Source organism: Ciona robusta, chromosome 1, assembly GCF_009617815.1.
Source record: "Ciona robusta chromosome 1, ASM961781v2".
Taxonomy (NCBI): Eukaryota; Metazoa; Chordata; class Ascidiacea; order Phlebobranchia; family Cionidae; genus Ciona; species Ciona robusta.
In genome coordinates, this window is record NC_143235.1 from 225,592 (window position 1) to 247,218 (window position 21,627).

Consider the following 21,627-nt stretch of genomic DNA (forward strand, 5'->3'; position numbering starts at 1 on the left):
TGGATTTAAGTGCTTGATTAAATTGTATGGTACTTATGTATTTTGTGTTGTTATGAGAACAGCATTAAATAAATTCGTTATTTGGAAATACCAGAAACACGGTGTGAAAGGTTACCATAGTTCATGAATAAGGATTACAATATACGTCATAAAGTGGATTGTTTTGTCACAAACTTAATCAGGTGAAGCACAGGTCATTGTTAAAAGTCAGCAGAAAAGTTCAAAGAGAAACCTTTGTACAGATATGTTAATTAATATTATGTATTTAGTTGTACAGGCATAATATGCATGTGTTACGTTATACCTGTTTTTGTATTGGTGACGTTTATTGTTTATTTTGTTTATGTTAAATTTTAAAGCGGTATGTGTGGTGTATGCGATATATATGTTATGTTTATAAAGTGTAGTATACATGTGATGTATATACTGCGTGTTGTGGACAGTTTAATGTGCATATTATATAAAAGTGCGGTTGTATAACAGAGTATCGTTCTACTATTGCTGTTAAAGCGGTTGATCTATATATGACGTAACAATTGAATAAACGTGACAAATACATATTGTGATAAAACAATGAGTCACTATGACGTCACAGTCAATGTCTTCGAGAACAGTTACATTAACAAACAAACTTAATTGTTTTTATGTTGTTACGTAACAATGTGAATGTGACGTAATAATTATTTAGGCTGTTACGTCACAGTTATCGTGTGTTACGTCACAATAATTTTCCAAACCAAAATTGGAGTTCGAAAATCGCGTGTATCGCGTTTTTATTGTTACGTGATATAGAACAATAGAATAGCGTCACGATATCGCGTATTTTTATACGTGGGTGATTTACTTATATGGAGTGTGATAACTGTGGTGTATGAGGTTAATTTATAAAAGTTGCCGTTTATTCGGTTTCACGCGTTCAGCCGAATGCAGCGCTTCTCTAAGAATCGCAAAAGTGATTTATGTTGTAGAAGTTCGAACGCTAGAAGAGATTACTCATCCTAGGCCGGTCTAGACTTATCCTGTGTTAGACTACACTAAGTTCCGAGTTTTGAGCAGAATTTGCAACGCACCGCCATTTAAGGTTTAAATGTTCGGTGGAACAAAGAATTATTCGCAACAGCGTTTGTTGTTCTGTTATTACGTGGCTTAATTGAGACGCTGTTGATGAAGTCATTCGGGTGTAAATGTTGTTTGGGATTAGTGATTCTGTATTGACGTATGTCATACATGTATGTAGGGTAGCGAATGTACAATGCGTGTTATGGGTTTATGGGGCATTTATTTTATACTTTTTAACGGCAACGTGTTTTAACTACTGTCGTTTTGCAGCTAATTCCCTTCTCGTGTGGTTGTTTTGATTAATTTGATCTTCGCTACGTATTCGAAGAAATAAATAAAACGTTATGTTATGCATTAATAGCTTGGTGTATACATAGTGTATAACGTTGTTGTTATAGATTCACATGATGTGTTACGGTATCGGCTAAGTTTTGAAACTAAATCATGGACAAAGTTGAGTCAAAGGAAACCAAAGCATGGAGAGGATCGTTGTTGTTAAACTTTGGGGACGGTGTTGGTGTCAGTTTGGATGAGTTAGGAAGGGAATATGATGAAATGATTACTACGTTTGAAGAACAGGTATGTAATGTATGGGTAGATGGATGTAATTTGTTTATTGTTTAGTAGCGGGGCAACGACAATCGTTATAACACGGGTGTTTCACACACCTCGTGCCCGCCTACAAGTAACCACGTACGCAACTTTTTGAGAATTGTTTTTAAGGCATATGCGCAACTCGCCACTGCGACGTTGTATAGAAAAGTAATCAATTATTAAAAGCTACATGAAAGTTGCAGCTGCTGTTGTACCTAAGTATAATCCCATGCATTAGGTGTGTGGGGTTGGGGGTATAAGGGAGATATAATGTATCTATAAAGGTGCTTGTTGTAACATATGGGTCTATGGTGGTTTATTGATTACATGACCTGCTGTTATTATACATGCATAGTAATATGTGATAAAGACAAGGGTTCTAACATACATAAAACCAAGCATTATGCAATTTAAATGAATATTAAACAACATGATAAATAGTCTGGTTTTATAAAAGCAAATCAACTTATGGTTCAATATATGTTTGGATACCATAACATATTATTGCAGAACACAAGAATGTTTATGGTCATATTTTTGCGCATGTTTATACATATTCACCATGTATAACATGCATGTTACGTCACAATGATAAAGAACAAAGGGCTTTGTTATAAACAATAGATTTTATCATTTTTCTTTATGAGGTCATAATATGAAAGCTTGGAACAATTGACTTCCGCGTGCCACATTATGAGCTAATAATAGATGCTATGACATCACAATCACGCACAATAATAGGGGAGAACACCTTTCGGAAAGTTTGTTGAAATATGATGACAAATTATGGGAGAATCTGGTAAAGTGGTGCAACCAATTCAACGTTATTGTTTTGTTGACACTTTGTGAAACTATTAAATATAGATTTTATTGAACCTCAAGCAACAAAAATCTTCACTTTATTTGACCTGGGTTTAGACTTTGATATATGTTTGTTATTTACCACGTTTAAATAGATGAACAAAGATTAATGTTATGACCTTTCACCCACAGAAACAACGACTGCGACAATTTATCCCGAACGGGGCAACAATATCCGAGGACCAAGTCACCCTCACCCCCCCAAGAAGCCACAGCCCCACCCTTAGTGCGTCTAGTACTTCCTCCAGGAAGATGAAGAGAGGAATCTCTGCATCGGGGATCAACACGCTAAGGAGCGCACAAGCAAGTCTGAAGAAGAAGTTTTCACGCTCCCATCTTCAAAAATCCCCCCTCGTTGAAAGGAAAGCAACAGGTTCTTGTTTGGAACTTTTTGGTTGTTAGGTTTAGTTAACATTGTAAGCCATGATCAGTGTCAAAGATATGGAGTGTTTTGTATAAAGTTTATGTGTTGTATTCTGTAAGGGTGAGGTCCTATAGTGCCAGGTATCTTGTTGTTCCTTTAAATATCATGGTAGTAACTTATTATATTCATTGTACATAACAAGGGTAATGTAGCATGTTTATATTCACTGCCAAACCCCCTGGCTCACCATTGGTACATTCCTATTGTTTTACCTTCATTTGTTTGTTAGCAATCATATCACTTAGTTTTACCTTCAAGGATATTTGTATACTGTGGTTGTTATAATGTGGTTATGCATGTCATGTATTTGTGTCCTTTTGTGTGCTTGGAAATAAAGATTCTTCATCAAGTTGTGTTGATGTGTGAACTTCATTTGTTGGGTGAATGATTGTGTTTGGGGTAACGGGTCATCTCTGGTTTAAATCTCTGGGTGGAATGGTGTAGTATAGAACCTCACTCTTATGGATTAGAGTTGGTGTCACCGTATGTAAAGATGCAAGGCAAGAGTTTTGTGATTATTTATTAAAAAATACTTGACAGTGAGCATAAGATGTGCCGAGGTTTTTGGGTATAGTTATAACTAGGGGGGAATAGAACGCGACTTTAGCTCTAGGTCAGGGTTGTCCCATTATCCAAACACATGGGTATTGCCGCATAGATAACAATGGTGGCACAGCTTTAGTGTGGACTTGCTTGAGGAAAAGTTGATGCAACAATTTTATTTAAATGCTAGCAATGTATATGAACATTTCATGTTCGTCCCTACTTTAAAAATATCTTTTGTTTAAGAAAGATAACATTTCATTATTAATAGATTATACCTAAAACATAAACAAACAAAGAAAATTTTAAACAACAATTTCTTCTCCCAGGTTCTAAAGACGGTAGATTTGATTCGGACACCGGGAGTTTGGACAGCGAGGTCTTTATGTCAAGCAAAGGATCAAGGAAAGCAAGCGAAGATTCCAATCATAATAACTCAACACACCAAAAGGATGAAAATGTAAAGACATTGGATGTAAATGACACCAAACCTCCGGTGTCTCCAACGAGGGAGAGGTGCGCTACAGTCAACACTTCACATAAAGTGATACTGACACCACCTGTGTTGGTGGATGGTGAAGTGAGGAAGGACTTCCAATATCTTTCCCCCTCCCATACATCAAGGTTTAACACAATGGACACTTCAGATAGAAGGAATAAGAAGGTTTTTCGGTCGGGTAGTTTCGCTCGTTTGATCGGAAAGTCAGATTGCGTGGGTGGTAAGAAACAACGAAGGGTGGAGGATGATTCCCCGCTTAAAGCTTTGTATAAAGCTACTGTGCAACATTCAGATGAGAATATCAACAATAATAACTACAGAACTGCAGACATTGTATTATCGCCTGGTTGATGTCGACGCTTATCTTCCATAAACACCCAGCATATGAAGACGAGATTTGATTTAAGAAATGAAACTTTTTTGGAGAAATTGGCATCATTTTGTATTCAGTATTGTGTTGTTGTAATTGGCCAACTGTGGTCTAAACCTGAGGTCCCATGGCATGCCTTGCTGTAGGCCCTCACCCAGTTAAACTACAAGTATTTAAAAGCAAGATTTTCCACCTCTTTAATTACTTTATCTTCCCAAAAGTTTCTTATATTTAAGTTTGTATTATATTTTACTACCAAAGGTATATATGTTGTCCTGTCTGCTTATGTACGCGGTACTTTAAAGATGTTTTAATGAAATATGAACAACAACAAGTATTTCTAGTGAATAATATCCAATGCTTACAACAGTCCATATAACTTAATATTGCTTTCATAAACGCCTTGCTTTATAATTAAAACAATCTTAAATATCGAAAGTTAATATTATTCCTTTATTGAATCCAAGGTTCCTAAACTTTACACCACAGAAATTTATTTGAAAATTATATTTTATATACTGTAACATCTCATGAATTTTCACTCCCTAATTTGCATTAAACTGCAATATAAAATGAAAAACAAATGAGATAAATCATTGACTTAATTATTTTAAAACTGAATATTATGGTTTATGTGTCTTATTTTTTGCATTTAAAAATGCACCATGTACACTAAACTACTTTGGGACCAACTTATGGGAATACAGCATAAAGTGACTGCATTGTTTAAACTGAATATTTTTCCACACTTTTATTGTTTTCGAATAAATTTGAAATTCTCTTGACATTATTGTGTTATGTAATAAAACAAAGGCAACGTTTGGTATCAGTAGTTTTAGCATGGTTGGTATTTCATGCTGTATTGGTAATTTTACAACCCAAATGAACATAATTGCATGGGGAATTATAAACGGCAGATGTCAATTGGGTTGATGAAGTATTTATGGGAAATAACTGCAATCAATAATAATATCAATACAATATAATGACCAACTGCTGTATATATGATGTATATACCACCATGAAACACTACATACCAGCATCTTGTTATGCATGGTTTGTACAAATACACAATAATGAGTATTCAATCACCTACAAAGTTACATACATGGTAGCTCATAAGCGGGCACAAGGTCTATGATATCTACAAGCTACAATATACTTATATCAACAGCTCATAATTCAACAACTGAAACTGAATGTAGAAATCTCTTTACAAAACTACATACTTAATACTTTAAGCAACACAACAACTGTGTACCTGAATACCACATGTAAATAACTTCCTGGCTATGAGAGGTGAAAGCCCAAACTACAACAAGGACATGAACAAGTTACCTCATTAAAACGTACACCTTACTATCAAACTATATTTCTTTGAGTATTGTATACAATTACATAAGAGTTGCATATAAATACACAGAACATGTATAACACACTACAGTGGTAGCCATATACATTCATATAATATATACCTTGATTTAAAGAACATGCAAACCCTGATCTTGGTATGCTATACAACCACATATACACCACACTATATATATATAGGTATACAACATCATATGCATTGAAATATATCTACCATTAACACTAAGTAATATGCTCTCATATTAATGTAGCAAGCCATCATATGTACATTAACACATAATCTATACAGATACTACTAAACAACATGCACAAACCACTGCAATATAAGTATTGGCTACTTATATTTTATAAGCAATACATAACAGTGTAATATGTTCCCTATTTAAATAATGCGACATTCAAACTCCTATATACAGTATACATGGTACACCTTGTTTTAACAGCCTATATCCACCATATAATATGCACATAAAAATATTGCAATTTACTCTTTGCAATTTATATTTTATAGACAATACATAATACCTTGTATAAACACAAGGATAATACACCCAACCCCATATAACCCAACCCACGTACTTGCATCCCTATATACAGTATATACACACCTGTTATTGGCAGTACATATACTACCTTATATATAACCCTTATATAAAGCCACACATATGCGCACCTGCATTCCTTTATCACTGATAGCATACGTGTTGATCACGGACAGCGAGTTTTGGAACCTTGAGCTCCCGATTCCAACTTCTTCACTTATTAACTGGGACACTGACTTGATCATCTGGGGGTTAATATGGGTGGTGTGTTAGGATTATGAGGTTATTCTATAAGGGTGAGGTTCTATGGTGAGACTTGCCAGGGTTCCAGATCCTAGGATTTAGGCCGAAACTTGTCTGGGATTGGAATTTTAGGCCGAAACTAGAATGTCATAACGAGGTGCTACTGTTGGGTTATTAGTAAATAAGGGAAATGTAATACAGATTGGTGGACACAGTTTAACAGAATCTCTATTATCTATAAACTGCCTCAGTGTGGTCTAGATGGTAACACCCTGGGTGTTGGGGTAATATACCTACATCCCAGGTCTAGGGTGTGCATCACTGAAGACCTCACCCTTACAGATTAGAATTTATATTATTGAGTTTCTATAAACTGCTTCAGTGGGGTCTAGATCTGGGTGTTGGGGTAATAGACCTACATCCCAGGTCTCAGGTGTGCCTCACTTAGGACCTCACTCTTATAGAACAGAATTTATATTCTAACACCACACCTGCAAATGCGATCGCACAAAGTTTTTCTTAGGTCTCCCCTCATCGTAATTCTTCCTCATAAGTAAATACAACAACGCACACGCCTCCGATCTCAGGGATGCAAGTTGGGAGTTACAACACTTCAACGAGTAATAAATAAGTGACGCACACAAGTCAGCTGAACCTCGGAATAATACGCTTGGGAACTGAAACCAACAACAAATATAATCAAACATAAATTTAAATTTTTTTTTTTAAATAATAGAAGGTATGTAAAAAGATAAAATAACTGTATATATTGTCCCATATAATATTAGAACACAGAAAAATTAATCCATGTATTTTGTCAATTTAACCCGGATACTAAACCCACAATCAAAAGGGCTTTTATGAACTTTAAACAGCAGAATTCAGGTTATACAATGTTCGATGTTAAGAAGGGCTTACACTCAAATATAGTTGGTCTGTTACGTACAAATACACAAACAAGATCAACTATATAGTGAAGTCACGTCATACACACCTTGCATAGCAATAATCTGAACGACGCAAACGCATTTTTAAGAACTGTCTCCGATTGACTGACTTGTAGGAACAGCAACATTACTGCGAATAATTTGTTCATCAACCGGTTGTCGCCTTCCTTGCTTGTAAGTTGTTTCTATTAATATTAACAACGTTAGTTACATGGGGGGCATGACAGGGTATCTGGTGTTCCAGATTAGGCTGACATTGGGGTAAAAAGAAACTAAAACTGCTATTTAGTGTCAATATAAGGATTATAATAACAGCAGTTAAATATCATGTTGTTTCTATCCTTACTATATAACGTTTATTTATGACTGTATGGGTTATAACTATAGGAGTCTAACATTGGTGCGTATGCTGTGGATTTATATCCTATGGGAATATTCTGGGTACACCTAAGGTTAATTAGTGAAAACGGATAAATCCGTTATTTTGCACCAAATATGAGTAATATAAAATGCCATATGGCACAAACAGCACCCTGGATCCCATAAGATGGCCGTTTATGTTTCACCTTAAACTGCCTTTGAAACTCAGCCAGCATATCAAGCACAATAAGCCCAACTTCAGTTGAAAGATTTGCTTCAAGTAATGTTAATCTTACAAGTTCCTTCTCATCAATCATGTGGGAGGCTTCTGTTGGAGGTGATATATATATTCACGTGTTGGGGTCAAATTAACGTTTTTTTAATGGAGGAGACAAAAAAGGTTTATAATACAATAAGTCAGGCAGCAAAGTAAGGGATCTCTTGGTATAGAAGACCACATTAAAGACTTGATTATTTTTTGGATGTTTTTTCTCTATTTATATATGGCTGACAATTTGGACAACCTATCAGTGACCACTGGGTTGGAGCAGTTTGCGTTACAGAACAAATATGCCCACAATAGTAACAGCGTCGAGTCTTGACCCGTGTATCCCTTACACAACTAACTTACGAGTGATCATCGGTTCAGCAAGATTCATAAGATAATGGTGGGCGGTTGATGAACGGATTCGAACCGGAAGGGTCTTGGACTTGCTGTTCAGTTTCGATAATGAACCAAATCTATGGGGGGTTAAGTTAAGTTGGTGGTATGCAAATATAACTGAGGTGTAATTGAGTATTTCTTGTTTAATATCATGCATAATTATACTGTAAGGCCATATCAAAGCATTGGGTAATTTAAAATGGGGCCAGCATGTTTGGGAAGCCTGTTAAAAACTTGACTTAAATTGTGTTGCTGCAAGTCCATTATATTTTGATATGAAAACTTTCAAAGCTCGGAATTATTCACCAGTGACACGTTTAACTTTATAGTAAGTTCAAACGTGTGTGTTGGTACAAAACATACATTAAACAGTCTAAACATCCGCAGGATAAAGTAAACGGAGATTAAACATGGTTTGGCATTGTAATTGTACACCACAGGTTAATTACTATATTGGGATGAAATGAAATTATTCATCGAAAATGATCAATCACCATTGTAAGCTTAATAAGTCTGATGAAGCTTTTCATTTTGGATGTTACAACCCTGTGTGGTGGGAAATAGGACGTGAAATGTCGGTTTGAAAAAAACAATTTGCCGGAAAAGCTTAATCAGATTTATACCATGCGTGGCAACAGCAGCTTAAGTAAGTACACACCCAGCAATTAGGGAGGTATATACTATTGCTTGTATATGCAGTTGTACACCCCATGCAACAATTAACATGTATCGATAATTTAAGCGACCTTACCATGTGAATGGTGAGTGGGTTGGAACAGAAACATATCAATAAAACAAGAATGCATTAAAATGAATCTTATACGAAAGCAATACATAAATGTTATCTGCTGGTCGCATACACCAAGTTCGGTGGCATTTCCACTACAATATTTTCACAACCTGCCATTGCCATTTGGTAGCATTTGCTATACGCCACCGTGAACTTCAAGATCCAATAAAGTTTTTAGCCAAAACACACACACCTAGCAGTATCGAGCAGTGAACCCGGTATCCTTCGGTCACAATGCAGGCGCCCAACCACTAAACCACAGTTGTGACATTGCCCATTATCCCATGCTAACATATTATCAACTCATAATATACACACATCTAATAACAATACCAACACATTACACCACAGCATCACAATTATATAAAGTAACAACACATAGCATCACAATTATGCTTGATAACACAACACATATTCACCTGATTCCCTGGAACTGATGTTTCTTCCCCGTGTACTTGAAGTGGTGAATGCACATTCTGTCGTAAATATGTTAGTTGTTACAAACTGTGTAATGTATGGTTGGGTAAGTTACTATCATGTCTGCTAAACCACAAACAACCCCTACACCCCGTACATAATACAATCCACACAACTTACTCCAAAACTTCAAAGAAATCAATTTGTTCGTCCGTTGTTGAATCCTTCCAGAAGCCATGCAGAGCATCGGATGGCAGGTTATTCAACAAATGCATGAAACATAAGAGTAAGTTCCGTATCTCTGGTGCCGTGAACTTCTCATTAGGACTGAACCTTGTAGCGCTTGCCATGCTCAAAGTAGCCTGTGTAAGGTGGAGGGTGTAAGGTGGAGGGTTGAGGTCTAAACATAACCTGCTAGCTATAACATATTTTGTTCTTTTAAAAAAATGTTGTTTTTCAAATATAGTGAAAGAAAGTTTTTATGTTCCGTTCAGCAAAAAGGGACTTTGGGCCGCTTAACATACATTGTTGTAACCCAGTGGTCACTAACGGGTTGTAGCATCCTGGGTACCGGGGTAATGAGCCAAATATAAGTGAAGAAAAATTATGAAGACTTACCTTTAATTCAAGTTTATCGGTCACTTTATCACTAGTGGGTTGGGGGGGCGTGTTTGTGTTGTTCTGGTTATCGGACACAGCTAGTGAGCCTCGAGAACCTCGGGTTAGTAAACTACTGCCTGGGTTTGCTATGGGGTGGGAATTAAATACATTGGTTATAATATATAGTAGTTATAAGTGTTATATTTTCCCCAACTCAGGAGAAGCAATTATTAAAATAGGAAGTGTGGCCACAATCAAAATGTTATCCTCGTCATCAGACTTGGTGTTAACATTATAATGAAACATATATTAAGCAAAACAAACCATTACACAAGATATTATTATGAACCCCACAGCCAACTTACATATAGCGCTCATCACTGAGTTATCCGGTAACCTCGCCCGTAGGCTCCCGGTTCGATCCCCGATGGGGGGGAGTGAGAACACGTTGTTGAGAGAGGGGGAACTCTCGCCAGCTCCGCGCATGGGTGACGATTCGGTGAGGTCGTCTCGGGAAGACTGCCGGGGAAGATGGGGGTAATAAATATGAAAATATAGTAAGGTTGGGTAAGATCATTGGTATGCATGGCCACCCTGAGTGTTGTGTAATGGGCCAACTCAGGCCTAAATCCCAAGTACCATGGTGTGCCTAACTGTACAACCATTAAGTTCCAGTTATACAAATAATAACAATGTCAATATAAACGCTGATAAAGCTTTTAAAAAAAAATTTGTGAAACATGAGCCTAGGTACTTCTATTGGACAAATTAACGGGCAAAATAATGGGATACAACTAAGATTTTTAAACGGGGGAATCTATATTACAAAGTCTATATTACATTATGCCTGGTAAGTAACAGAACGATGTTAATAAGAACCAATACACGAATAATAATGAAATACCAATCTACTTACATGGGCACTTAATTCACACATAGTAACTTACATGGGCACTTAATACACATAGTAACTTACATGGGCACTTAATACACACATAGTAACTTACATGGGCACTTAATACACACATAGTAACTTACATGGGCACTTAATACACACATAGTAACTTACATGGGCACTTAATACACACATAGTAACTTACATGGGCACTTAATACACATAGTAACTTACATGGGCACTTAATACACACATAGTAACTTACATGGGCACTTAATACACACATAGTAACTTACGTGGGCACTTAATACACATAGTAACTTACATGGGCACTTAATACACATAGTAACTTACATGGGCACTTAATACACATATAGTAACTTACATGGGCACTTAATACACATAGTAACTTACATGGGCACTTAATGCACACATAGTAACTTACATGGGCACTTAATACACATAGTAACTTACATGGGCACTTAATACACATAGTAACTTACATGGGCACTTAATACACATAGTAACTTACATGGGCACTTAATACACATAGTAACTTACATGGGCACTTAATACACACATAGTAACTTACATGGGCACTTAATACACATATAGTAACTTACATGGGCACTTAATACACATAGTAACTTACATGGGCACTTAATACACATAGTAACTTACATGGGCACTTAATACACATAGTAACTTACATGGGCACTTAATACACATAGTAACTTACATGGGCACTTAATACACATAGTAACTTACATGGGCACTTAATACACACATAGTAACTTACATGGGCACTTAATACACATATAGTAACTTACATGGGCACTTAATACACATAGTAACTTACATGGGCACTTAATACACATAGTAACTTACATGGGCACTTAATACACATAGTAACTTACATGGGCACTTAATGCACACATAGTAACTTACATGGGCACTTAATACACACATAGTAACTTACATGGGCACTTAATACACACATAGTAACTTACATGGGCACTTAATACACACATAGTAACTTACATGGGCACTTAATACACACATAGTAACTTACATGGGCACTTAATACACACATAGTAACTTACATGGGCACTTAATACACATATAGTAACTTACATGGGCACTTAATACACATAGTAACTTACATGGGCACTTAATACACATAGTAACTTACATGGGCACTTAATGCACACATAGTAACTTACATGGGCACTTAATACACACATAGTAACTTACGTGGGCACTTAATACACATATAGTAACTTACGTGGGCACTTAATACACATAGTAACTTACATGGGCACTTAATACACATATAGTAACTTACGTGGGCACTTAATACACATAGTAACTTACATGGGCACTTAATACACATAGTAACTTACATGGGCACTTAATACACACATAGTAACTTACATGGGCACTTAATACACACATAGTAACTTACATGGGCACTTAATACACACATAGTAACTTACATGGGCACTTAATACACACATAGTAACTTACATGGGCACTTAATACACATATAGTAACTTACGTGGGCACTTAATACACATAGTAACTTACATGGGCACTTAATACACACATAGTAACTTACATGGGCACTTAATACACATAGTAACTTACATGGGCACTTAATACACACATAGTAACTTACATGGGCACTTAATACACACATAGTAACTTACATGGGCACTTAATACACACATAGTAACTTACATGGGCACTTAATACACATAGTAACTTACATGGGCACTTAATGCACACATAGTAACTTACATGGGCACTTAATACACATAGCAACTTACATGGGCACTTAATACACATATAGTAACTTACATGGGCACTTAATACACATAGTAACTTACATGGGCACTTAATACACACATAGTAACTTACATGGGCACTTAATACACATAGTAACTTACATGGGCACTTAACACACATAGTAACTTACATGGGCACTTAATACACATAGTAACTTACATGGGCACTTAATACACACATAGTAACTTACATGGGCACTTAATACACATAGTAACTTACATGGGCACTTAACACACATAGTAACTTACATGGGCACTTAATACACACATAGTAACTTACGTGGGCACTTAATACACACATAGTAACTTACATGGGCACTTAATACACACATAGTAACTTACATGGGCACTTAATACACATAGTAACTTACATGGGCACTATTCTTCACAGGAATCTCGGCATCCACCACCAACCTCCCCACATTATCGAGCAATATACGCAGGTAGGGGAGGTAGAGAGTAGCGATGCGACTCTGGTGTTGACGACCTTTATACCTGGGGGGGCATATTGAAACTATTAGTATAGTTTTAACAGTAAAGAGGTGGATTTATATTTCATTGCAGGAGGTTAATAAAGTTTATATCGCAAAGAAGTTTCAAATGTTACATGGCGGCAACTGCAGCGATGTTATGTTCACGGACATTCAGCCCAACACAGTGGTCATTAAACAGTTTGAAGCAGCCAGGATGTCGGGGTAATGAGCCAACTCTGGCATAAACCCCAGGTCCCATGGCATGCCTTACTGTAGGACCTCACTCATATAGAATAGAATGTGCATATACATTGTTGGGGTAATGGGCCAACTTTGGCTTAAACCCCAGGTCCCATGGCATGCCTTACTGTAGGACCTCACCCATATAGAATAGAATGTGCATATACAATGTTGGGGTAATGGGCCAACTCTGCCCTAAATCCTAGGTCCCATGGCATGCCTTACTGTAGGACCTCACCCATATAGAATAGAATGTGCATATACAATGTTTAGGTAATGGGCCAACTCTGGCTAAAACCCCAGGTCCCATGGCATGCCTTACTGTAGGACCTCACCCATAAAAACCATAACATTACACCCACCTGTCATCAAACACATGCTTGGCGAGAATATTCCGGAACGTCTCGATCGCGAAAGATCGGATCTCGGGCGACTCGTATAACGCGGAACACAAATTCTTCATGAGAAGTCCAGTTAAAAAGTGAATGCGGCAATAATCCTCGCTGAGGCAGTAGCTGTAATCTGTAAGTGTACAGGGTGATGTTTTGTATTTGTTGGGTATTTATCAACGTGAATTATAAACACAATGTATGACATCGCATTCACCATGATAATGAGTTATGAAACAAACAAAAACTTGAATGCAAGAATGACATGACTTGGGGTACAAACATTTTGACTTTTATGTGATAAAACACATTTCCTTTACAGACATGTAATAGTGTAGTATATATGCTATAATGGCATGCTGTGTATAACAATGCATGGTTTGTATAACAATGCATGGTTTGTATAACAATGCATGGTTTGTATAACAATGCATGGTTTGTATAACAATGCATGGTTTGTATAACAATGCATGGTTTGTATAACAATGCATGGTTTGTATAATGGTTCATGGTTTGTATAATGGTTCATGGTTGCATCAAACCTCGTTTAGTTCGTAATCGAACTTTTTGACCACCTTTGTTTATCCGCACAGTATCGGCTAAAAGTTATATATCGATAAATATATAACAACTGGTAGTTCTTAAACAGGTAGCAATCAAAAGAGACAAAACAAGGAAACTTAGTCACAAATCATAGTTAAGAACCCAGTGGCTGCAAATAAAAGCTATGCAGGTATCAGTTAATCCCCATCATAGTTACTTTAGTATACACTTATAGTGATTGGTGACGTACCATTCCTTGCACTTTTAGAGCTACAAGCAAAAGGAAGGTTGAGTGGTATGAAATGTTCGTGCGAACAAACTATTTGGAGGAATTCAAACTTTAGCTCGAATAAAACCTGAGAAAGAATAATCGTAGTTAATAAAATTGTATTTAGAATGTTTGTGCTTAAATTCTAATGTAAAGGTAAATACAAAACCAAATAACCCCAATTTTTCTAGTTCAGGTATTTATTTTTTTATCAGCAAAAGCCCTTCGAGACTACTGGTGTTATAAAACATTGAAATAGCCTATAGTAGTTTTAGTCAACCATTTAAACCACACACAGTTACCTTGGCATCTCCAGGGTTGAAATTCTCCATGTAAAAGTTAACAAGTTTGAACACAAACCCGCGGTCCAGGTAAGTGAAACAAGTTTTGACAAAGTTTGCCAAACTTAAGTTTGCGTTGTGGACGTCACTATAGTTTGTCTGGTGGAGGGGTGTAATTAAAATGGTGGGATCATAGGGGTTACGATATATATATATGGATGCGTGATGTGTATTGTTAATACATTGGTAGAGTTATATTGAGATATATATAATGAAAATATGCGTATAGTAACCATAATATGTTGTTTTATATATTGTAGTATATAGCTACAACTAGACACAAAATCCCATATTTCCTAATTGTGTTTTATTAATTAACAACGATCTTTTAGAGTTGTGAGGCTACGGTTATATAGTTTTGTAAATATTCTTTGTTTACGACAAAATGGGACGATTTAAAAGAAAACATGGACCATCTTACCCCAACTAACTAGATATCATTATTTGGTTAATGCATAAACTTAAACTTGTAACAAACCAGCCACAGAAACATATACATATATATATATATACATATATACTACATATTATGCTTTAATTATACATATAATCTTTCACAAAAACATATACATACCTTCCATTTCTTAACAATATGTGTGGTTGTTGTTGTTAATAAACTTTGTACAGAATGTTGGAAGGAAAGTGGGAACCTCTCACTGCGACTTTGACTCAATCTGTGGAAAGGTTGGTTATAATGTATGGGGGTTGGGAGGGTTCGTATTCTATATACAAGCTGGTGTTGTTGTATTTGACACTTTTGCCAGGTGGTTTTACACATGTGAAAAGTGGTGCAACCAATTCAAGGTTTTTGTTTTGTTGACACTTTGTAAAACTAGCTGTCAAAAATACTGAAGTGTTAGTCAAACACAACTTTTTTGTATTTAAGGGCATTCTATGGCAAAATTTATCTTATTTTAACCCAAAAGCCAATTATTTAATAATTATGTTACAGCTGTCATCCTGTCAAACATGATGTCACAGTGGTCATTATCGTAATAAACGTCAACAATGGGAAATTGTTTCCACATAAAAAACCACATTAAACAAAATTTTAATTTTAATTTAAATCAACCAATCAAAATCACCCGTTGGGAAATTGAAAAAAGATCAAGGCCCATTATGACATCACATAAGGTATTGTTCATAATACTCCCATTGTGACTTCATATTAACAATTATGATATAAATGCTACTTCAAAGTGGACCAGATACTACCTTAGAATAGCAAGGCTGAGGTATATATAACTATGATGTGAGTGGTAAATAACATTTATAACAACTGTTTCAAAGATATAAATATTAGAAATGTAAATAATCATCAAAACACTGAAGAATACACCACATGTGTCTGGTGTGTAAGGAACATAAGTGTTTGGAAAACCAGGTGTTATTTTACATGCGCCATGTTATAACCTTTGATTGGTGAAATATAAATGGTGTGTCCATTACTATGTGTTTATGTATACAGACTGTTTGAACGTTGTTTCATAATCCACCACAGGACATACATGCATATCCTGCATACCCATGTTAGGCACTTATACCAATACACCATTGTTACAACTCAACAGCAAGCATGAGCAACATACTTGTTAGCCTGTATAAGATGCTGGGCCATACTCTTCCCAATAATTTGAAAGAAGAAAGATGAATGAAGGAGTAATTTGTTTGCGGAGAGGAAATCCGCAGTGGACGGTCGTAACAACGATTGCATTCCAGTTGCTAATTCCTCGTGGATGGTTTTGCATTTGTAGTTTGCCCACGGTGCGGTCACGAACATGTACTGTGGGTGGGAGATATTTATGAATGAAAAACTTAATTATACTTGTGTGGCGGGGCAACTACAGTTGTTATAACACGGGTGTTCTGTTTCATACACCTCGTGCTCGCTTACAATTCATCACGTGTGTGACTTTATGGGTGTTTGTTTTTATGTTTTGTTGATAATTTGGACAACTCATTAGTGACCACTAGGTTTAAGCAATTATGGTTAAGTGTCTTGCCCAAGGACACATACGCCCACAATGGTAGCAGCGACGAGCCTTGAACCTGCGCATTTTTGCATAGAAGGCAGTTGCACTAACCACTATGTTGGTGTATGAACACTCAATACTAAAATATCATATGTTTCACCTTAATATATTGCTGTAGTAACTTGTCATGTCCAGTATCATGGTATGTGGCTACTACATGTATAAGGGTCTTCATACAATTGGTGTGGCCATCCGCAGTAAAACCTTCATGTGTTAGGAGGTATAGCAACCTGTTGAGTATGGTGGGCAGGTATCGGACCATGGAGCTGTGTCCTGCTGCCAGCAATGTCTGTAATGGTAATGTATATGTAGGTGTTATAATGTATATGAGCATATGTGGGTTTAACTATGGTTGCCACTCCCATGCCCACAGTCGAGTTGCTGAAACTATTGCAGTGTGTGGATAACCAGGCATGACTATAAGCATTGGTAGCATATAAAAGCAATATAAATATGGGGTGGAATTTTAACCAAGTATAATGCTGTTGGCAACTATCCAGTCAAACAACATTGTGTTGAATTTCTGTTTAATACAAGCAGTTTTGAACAAATGCCCAGTAAGCCGCAAGTAAGCATATTTGCACCATTGCAAAGTGGTGAATATAATAACATACGTAAATAAGTTAAAACAAATGTAGGTTTTGTTTTCATGGGGCAGGGGGGCTTCAATGTTTCTGTTTCTGACCACTAACTATAAAATGTTGGGAACTTGCCAAACTTATTTTATATACACAATTTCCAAACACATAAAAACATCTATATAAGGTTTATTTATTAATACATCAGTGAGCTAACAGTTTCTGGCCATGAACCATAAGAGGTTGAGAAACGCATGGTGAAAGCAGTTACAAGCGGAAGTAATGACACTCAACTTACCTTCAAGTACTTAATCATATCCTGCTCACTGCTTGATGTGGAAAACCTTTGGGAAGCTTCAAAGAAGTTGTGAATATGCTGATCATCAGTGTATATGGTTGACACCAAGGATAGTTCAACACGATAAAGACTCTTTCCACCATCCACCCATTTCACTTCAGATCCATGCTGGGGTAATGGTTACAATGGAATTCAATTGGTGGAAAAATAGGTTTTCATTGATATAGTTTCTAGATCACAATGTGAAACAGGTTTCACGAAAAACGCATCACATAACTATATATTGAACAAATAATTCATTACCTTTCAAATGTTCTTACAGTGTTGCTATCTTTAAATTAGTTTCCACATTACAAAGCTAACATGGGTGTAATATGAAGTACATTTGAGTTTGTGCGAGATTAATTTGCAACTTACACGTTAAGAAACATAAATATGTTAAAGCAATCCTTTATTTGCAGAGTCAAGCTTCAATGCGGAAATGGCGCGAACGAGACTTTGCGTTTCGGAGGTTATTATGACGTGTAAATTAACTTTAATGACCATTGTTGCCGGACAAAGTAAGAACAACTATTCGAACTTCTGGTATATGACGTCATAATGAAACTGACCGTGCGTCGCCGTGCCAAGAATAACCGGTTACCAGTATAGCGGTGAGGAAGGTTGGCAACGGTGGCGAGTTGCACGATGGTGGTTCCCTTGCATTACCAACAACAGCTGTGGTAATATATTGAACGCAACCGTAAGGTTGGGAGGGCGGGTTAAAAACTTCCGGGAGAAAATGCTTCATGATCAAAAGCATGAGACTGCAATTGACCTGGTGGTGTGTTAACGTATATAAATATAAATTACTTCATTTATTATAAAATTATTCATTACATTTGACCATGATAGAGTATTTCTGTATGGCAGACAAAACGTTGGTGTCAGAAAAGTCGCGGTTTTATACCAGGGGGCAATTTAATGTTATATGTACATATTAAACGTTGTATTTATTGTGTATTAAGTTCGATTGGTTTTATGTCATTGTATTAAAGAACCAACTTATAAATATAACAATGCAAAGACAACGGAATATTTGACATTATTTCAAGAAATTCGGTCATTTTCGCTGTTAGGCAACGTTGGCTCAATCGCTTCGATTGTGAGGTATATAAATCAACGTTTCTCCTTAATTATGACGGAGTAACACAATCGTTTATGACGTCATCAATACACCAGTGGTTACGCGAAACGCACGCGATAAGTTTGTCCTTGCAGTAACTTTACGTATTGTAGCGCGTTTATGGTTACGTTAGGTTGGAATGTACGCGACAATGGATAAGAGACCTGCTTGTTACGTCACAGTAACCGCAAGTTAAATCACAATCCCCATTATCCGGTCAAATACGTCACAATACCGTAGTAAAGGAAGGAATGTGAAAATTACGGCCGTAAGAGTTTGGAGGATAAGTAGCGAACATGGAACATTTATAAGGAGCGGACAATACACCGAAAAATTGATTCATTTACAATTTATGCAAATTTTGAAAAAAAATTTCTTTACAATTTGAATGAATCCTAATTAGGTTTTCAAAGGTAAAATATCGTCCAGTACAAAAGAGAGAGAAATAGCCGTTATATATATAGTGTATAAATCATAGTTTCGACATTTTTTAATGGTTGCCTAATTATAGCATTGCAGAAATTGAATATAAACCTAAAAAGTAGAAATAACATAATGTGAATGGAGACGAAATCCCCGGTTTGGCGTCCAAGTTTCGAACCGAGAGAATCGGGAAGTCGGAAAAAAGTTTGTTGATCGCTATTTATATACTTGGCAGTGAGGGTTGCGAGCTGGGGACATGGCGTCGCTACGTTGTGTGTATGTGGTGTATTGGGGTTGTGTGTACGTTGTATAAGAAATATTTTAAAAGTATGGACGTTTTTTTTGTTAACAGATGTTGCAATCGGTGGTTGGGAATAATACCACAAGTTAAAACGGTATATGCTGCTTGCTACCTATAGTAGGAGCGGTGTTCGTATCGTAGTAATAGTATGAACATCTTATATAAAACAATATCATAAAAGTTAAACTTTTTTGATATTTAAAAAAAAATGCGTAAATGTGACTCAAGGAATGAAAGGGAATGTTAAGGAAAATGTTGTTTCGGTAAAAACGCAAGAGGTAGAAACTTCGATATGACGTGACGCTGTGTAGCGGTGTGGGTTCAAGGTGGTAAGGATAAAGTGGTTTGAATATAAAGTACTTAAAGTAACTACTTATGTATTACATGTGGGTCACACTTGAGTTAAGTTTGTGGTTCCCACGCAGTTGAGGAACAGATTAAACTGAAGCGAAAGGTTAAGGAAAAGTTGCTTCTGGGAGATTTTCGTGGCGATGTTATTTATAGAAGTTTCGGTTTAGGAAAAATGATGAAACAGTTTTTAATGCTTTTTATGTCGTTTTGCTGCTAAATTCCCTTCTCTTCGTTGTTTTAATTATAACAATCTTCGATATCGTGTCCAAAGAGATAAATAATTATGTTTTTGTCAAAGTAAATTTATGTTATTATGTTTAATTTACGAATAACTACAACGCTAGATATGGATAAGTGCGGTCACTGCGGTCTCGTTTATAGCGTTAAGTTTCGAGGGTGATGAATTATTGAAGCCGTGTTGGTAAAGGGAAGAAGGCGGTAAACAAATAACATTCGCCGCATTTGGAGCCTCCAAACGCCGTGTGCGGGATAGCTTGTGGTCGATGTATAAGTGGCGCTGAGGTAGCATTGTAGGAATATGGATGTATTATAAAAATAACAGCAATGATTGAATCTCAATGTACAGTTAGGAGCGTTTTAACTAAATGATGAAAGTGACATCAGATATAGCCGTTGAAATAGCCTTGGTATATATCTGGTTTAACCATACGTTTACTATGGTATGTACAGTGGATGTCTATAATACTAAAAGTGGGGTCGGTCGTTTCAAGTTTCAAGTTTGTTTATTAAAAGCTTTCCTGTATTTAGCGTTGGAATGTATTTACTAAGTTGAGTTGAAAACTATTTATTTTGGATTACCTGCAGAAACAACGCATTGCTTAATGTAGCTTACACTAAAAAAGTTTAACAAAAGTATTTACTGAAAATAGAATGAAAGTATTTGCATTTATCTAATATAATTAATGAAGTTATTTTTGCAACTATTTTTTAAAGTTTAATTTAATTATTCTCTTTCGTGCATCATAATTATATCTTTGTTTCGTCACCAATGCACATTCCTACGTCATAAAGCGCAATATTAGTTGCATACTAGAACTTAACCAGCATTTACAGTTGAAAGGTTGGCTGATTTGGGACGGATTTTGTTTGAGTAACGTTGAATATAAGAATCAAATATGGGCAGTGCAAACACGGGCACTACGTATGTTTGCACAACATGTGCGTATTACATTCTGGC

General features: G+C 36.3%; 2 protein-coding genes across 8 annotated transcripts in view; one reads left to right on the forward strand and one right to left on the reverse strand.

The window, feature by feature from the left end:
* LOC149741051 (dedicator of cytokinesis protein 9-like) overlaps nucleotides 1–21,627 on the reverse strand; it is a 58,593-nt gene that overhangs the window by 8,552 nt on the left and 28,414 nt on the right. For 5 of the 7 annotated variants that reach the window (XM_089886682.1, XM_089886676.1, XM_089886706.1 and 2 more), the window contains 18 exons: nucleotides 18,190–18,357; nucleotides 17,414–17,602; nucleotides 16,870–17,063; nucleotides 15,855–15,954; nucleotides 15,242–15,379; nucleotides 14,922–15,027; nucleotides 14,671–14,727; nucleotides 14,102–14,261; nucleotides 13,398–13,521; nucleotides 10,650–10,803; nucleotides 10,303–10,430; nucleotides 9,865–10,046; nucleotides 9,687–9,743; nucleotides 8,445–8,554; nucleotides 8,020–8,141; nucleotides 7,501–7,638; nucleotides 6,998–7,183; nucleotides 6,395–6,508 (listed from right to left, as the gene is read on the reverse strand). In XM_089886682.1, the coding sequence (XP_089742808.1) occupies nucleotides 6,395–6,508; nucleotides 6,998–7,183; nucleotides 7,501–7,638; nucleotides 8,020–8,141; nucleotides 8,445–8,554; nucleotides 9,687–9,743; nucleotides 9,865–10,046; nucleotides 10,303–10,430; nucleotides 10,650–10,803; nucleotides 13,398–13,521; nucleotides 14,102–14,261; nucleotides 14,671–14,727; nucleotides 14,922–15,027; nucleotides 15,242–15,379; nucleotides 15,855–15,954; nucleotides 16,870–17,063; nucleotides 17,414–17,602; nucleotides 18,190–18,357 (2,427 nt within the window). The remainder of the gene's footprint in view (nucleotides 1–6,394; nucleotides 6,509–6,997; nucleotides 7,184–7,500; nucleotides 7,639–8,019; nucleotides 8,142–8,444; nucleotides 8,555–9,686; nucleotides 9,744–9,864; nucleotides 10,047–10,302; nucleotides 10,431–10,649; nucleotides 10,804–13,397; nucleotides 13,522–14,101; nucleotides 14,262–14,670; nucleotides 14,728–14,921; nucleotides 15,028–15,241; nucleotides 15,380–15,854; nucleotides 15,955–16,869; nucleotides 17,064–17,413; nucleotides 17,603–18,189; nucleotides 18,358–21,627) is intronic. The other 2 variants (XM_089886691.1, XM_089886699.1) reach the window with 2 other exon arrangements.
* LOC149741052 (uncharacterized) lies at nucleotides 343–5,135 on the forward strand. Its single transcript, XM_089886826.1, has 3 exons — nucleotides 343–1,638; nucleotides 2,647–2,887; nucleotides 3,811–5,135. The coding sequence occupies exons 1-3, from the start codon at nucleotides 1,504–1,506 to the stop codon at nucleotides 4,329–4,331; spliced, it is 897 nt and encodes a 298-aa protein (XP_089742952.1). The 5' UTR covers nucleotides 343–1,503; the 3' UTR covers nucleotides 4,332–5,135.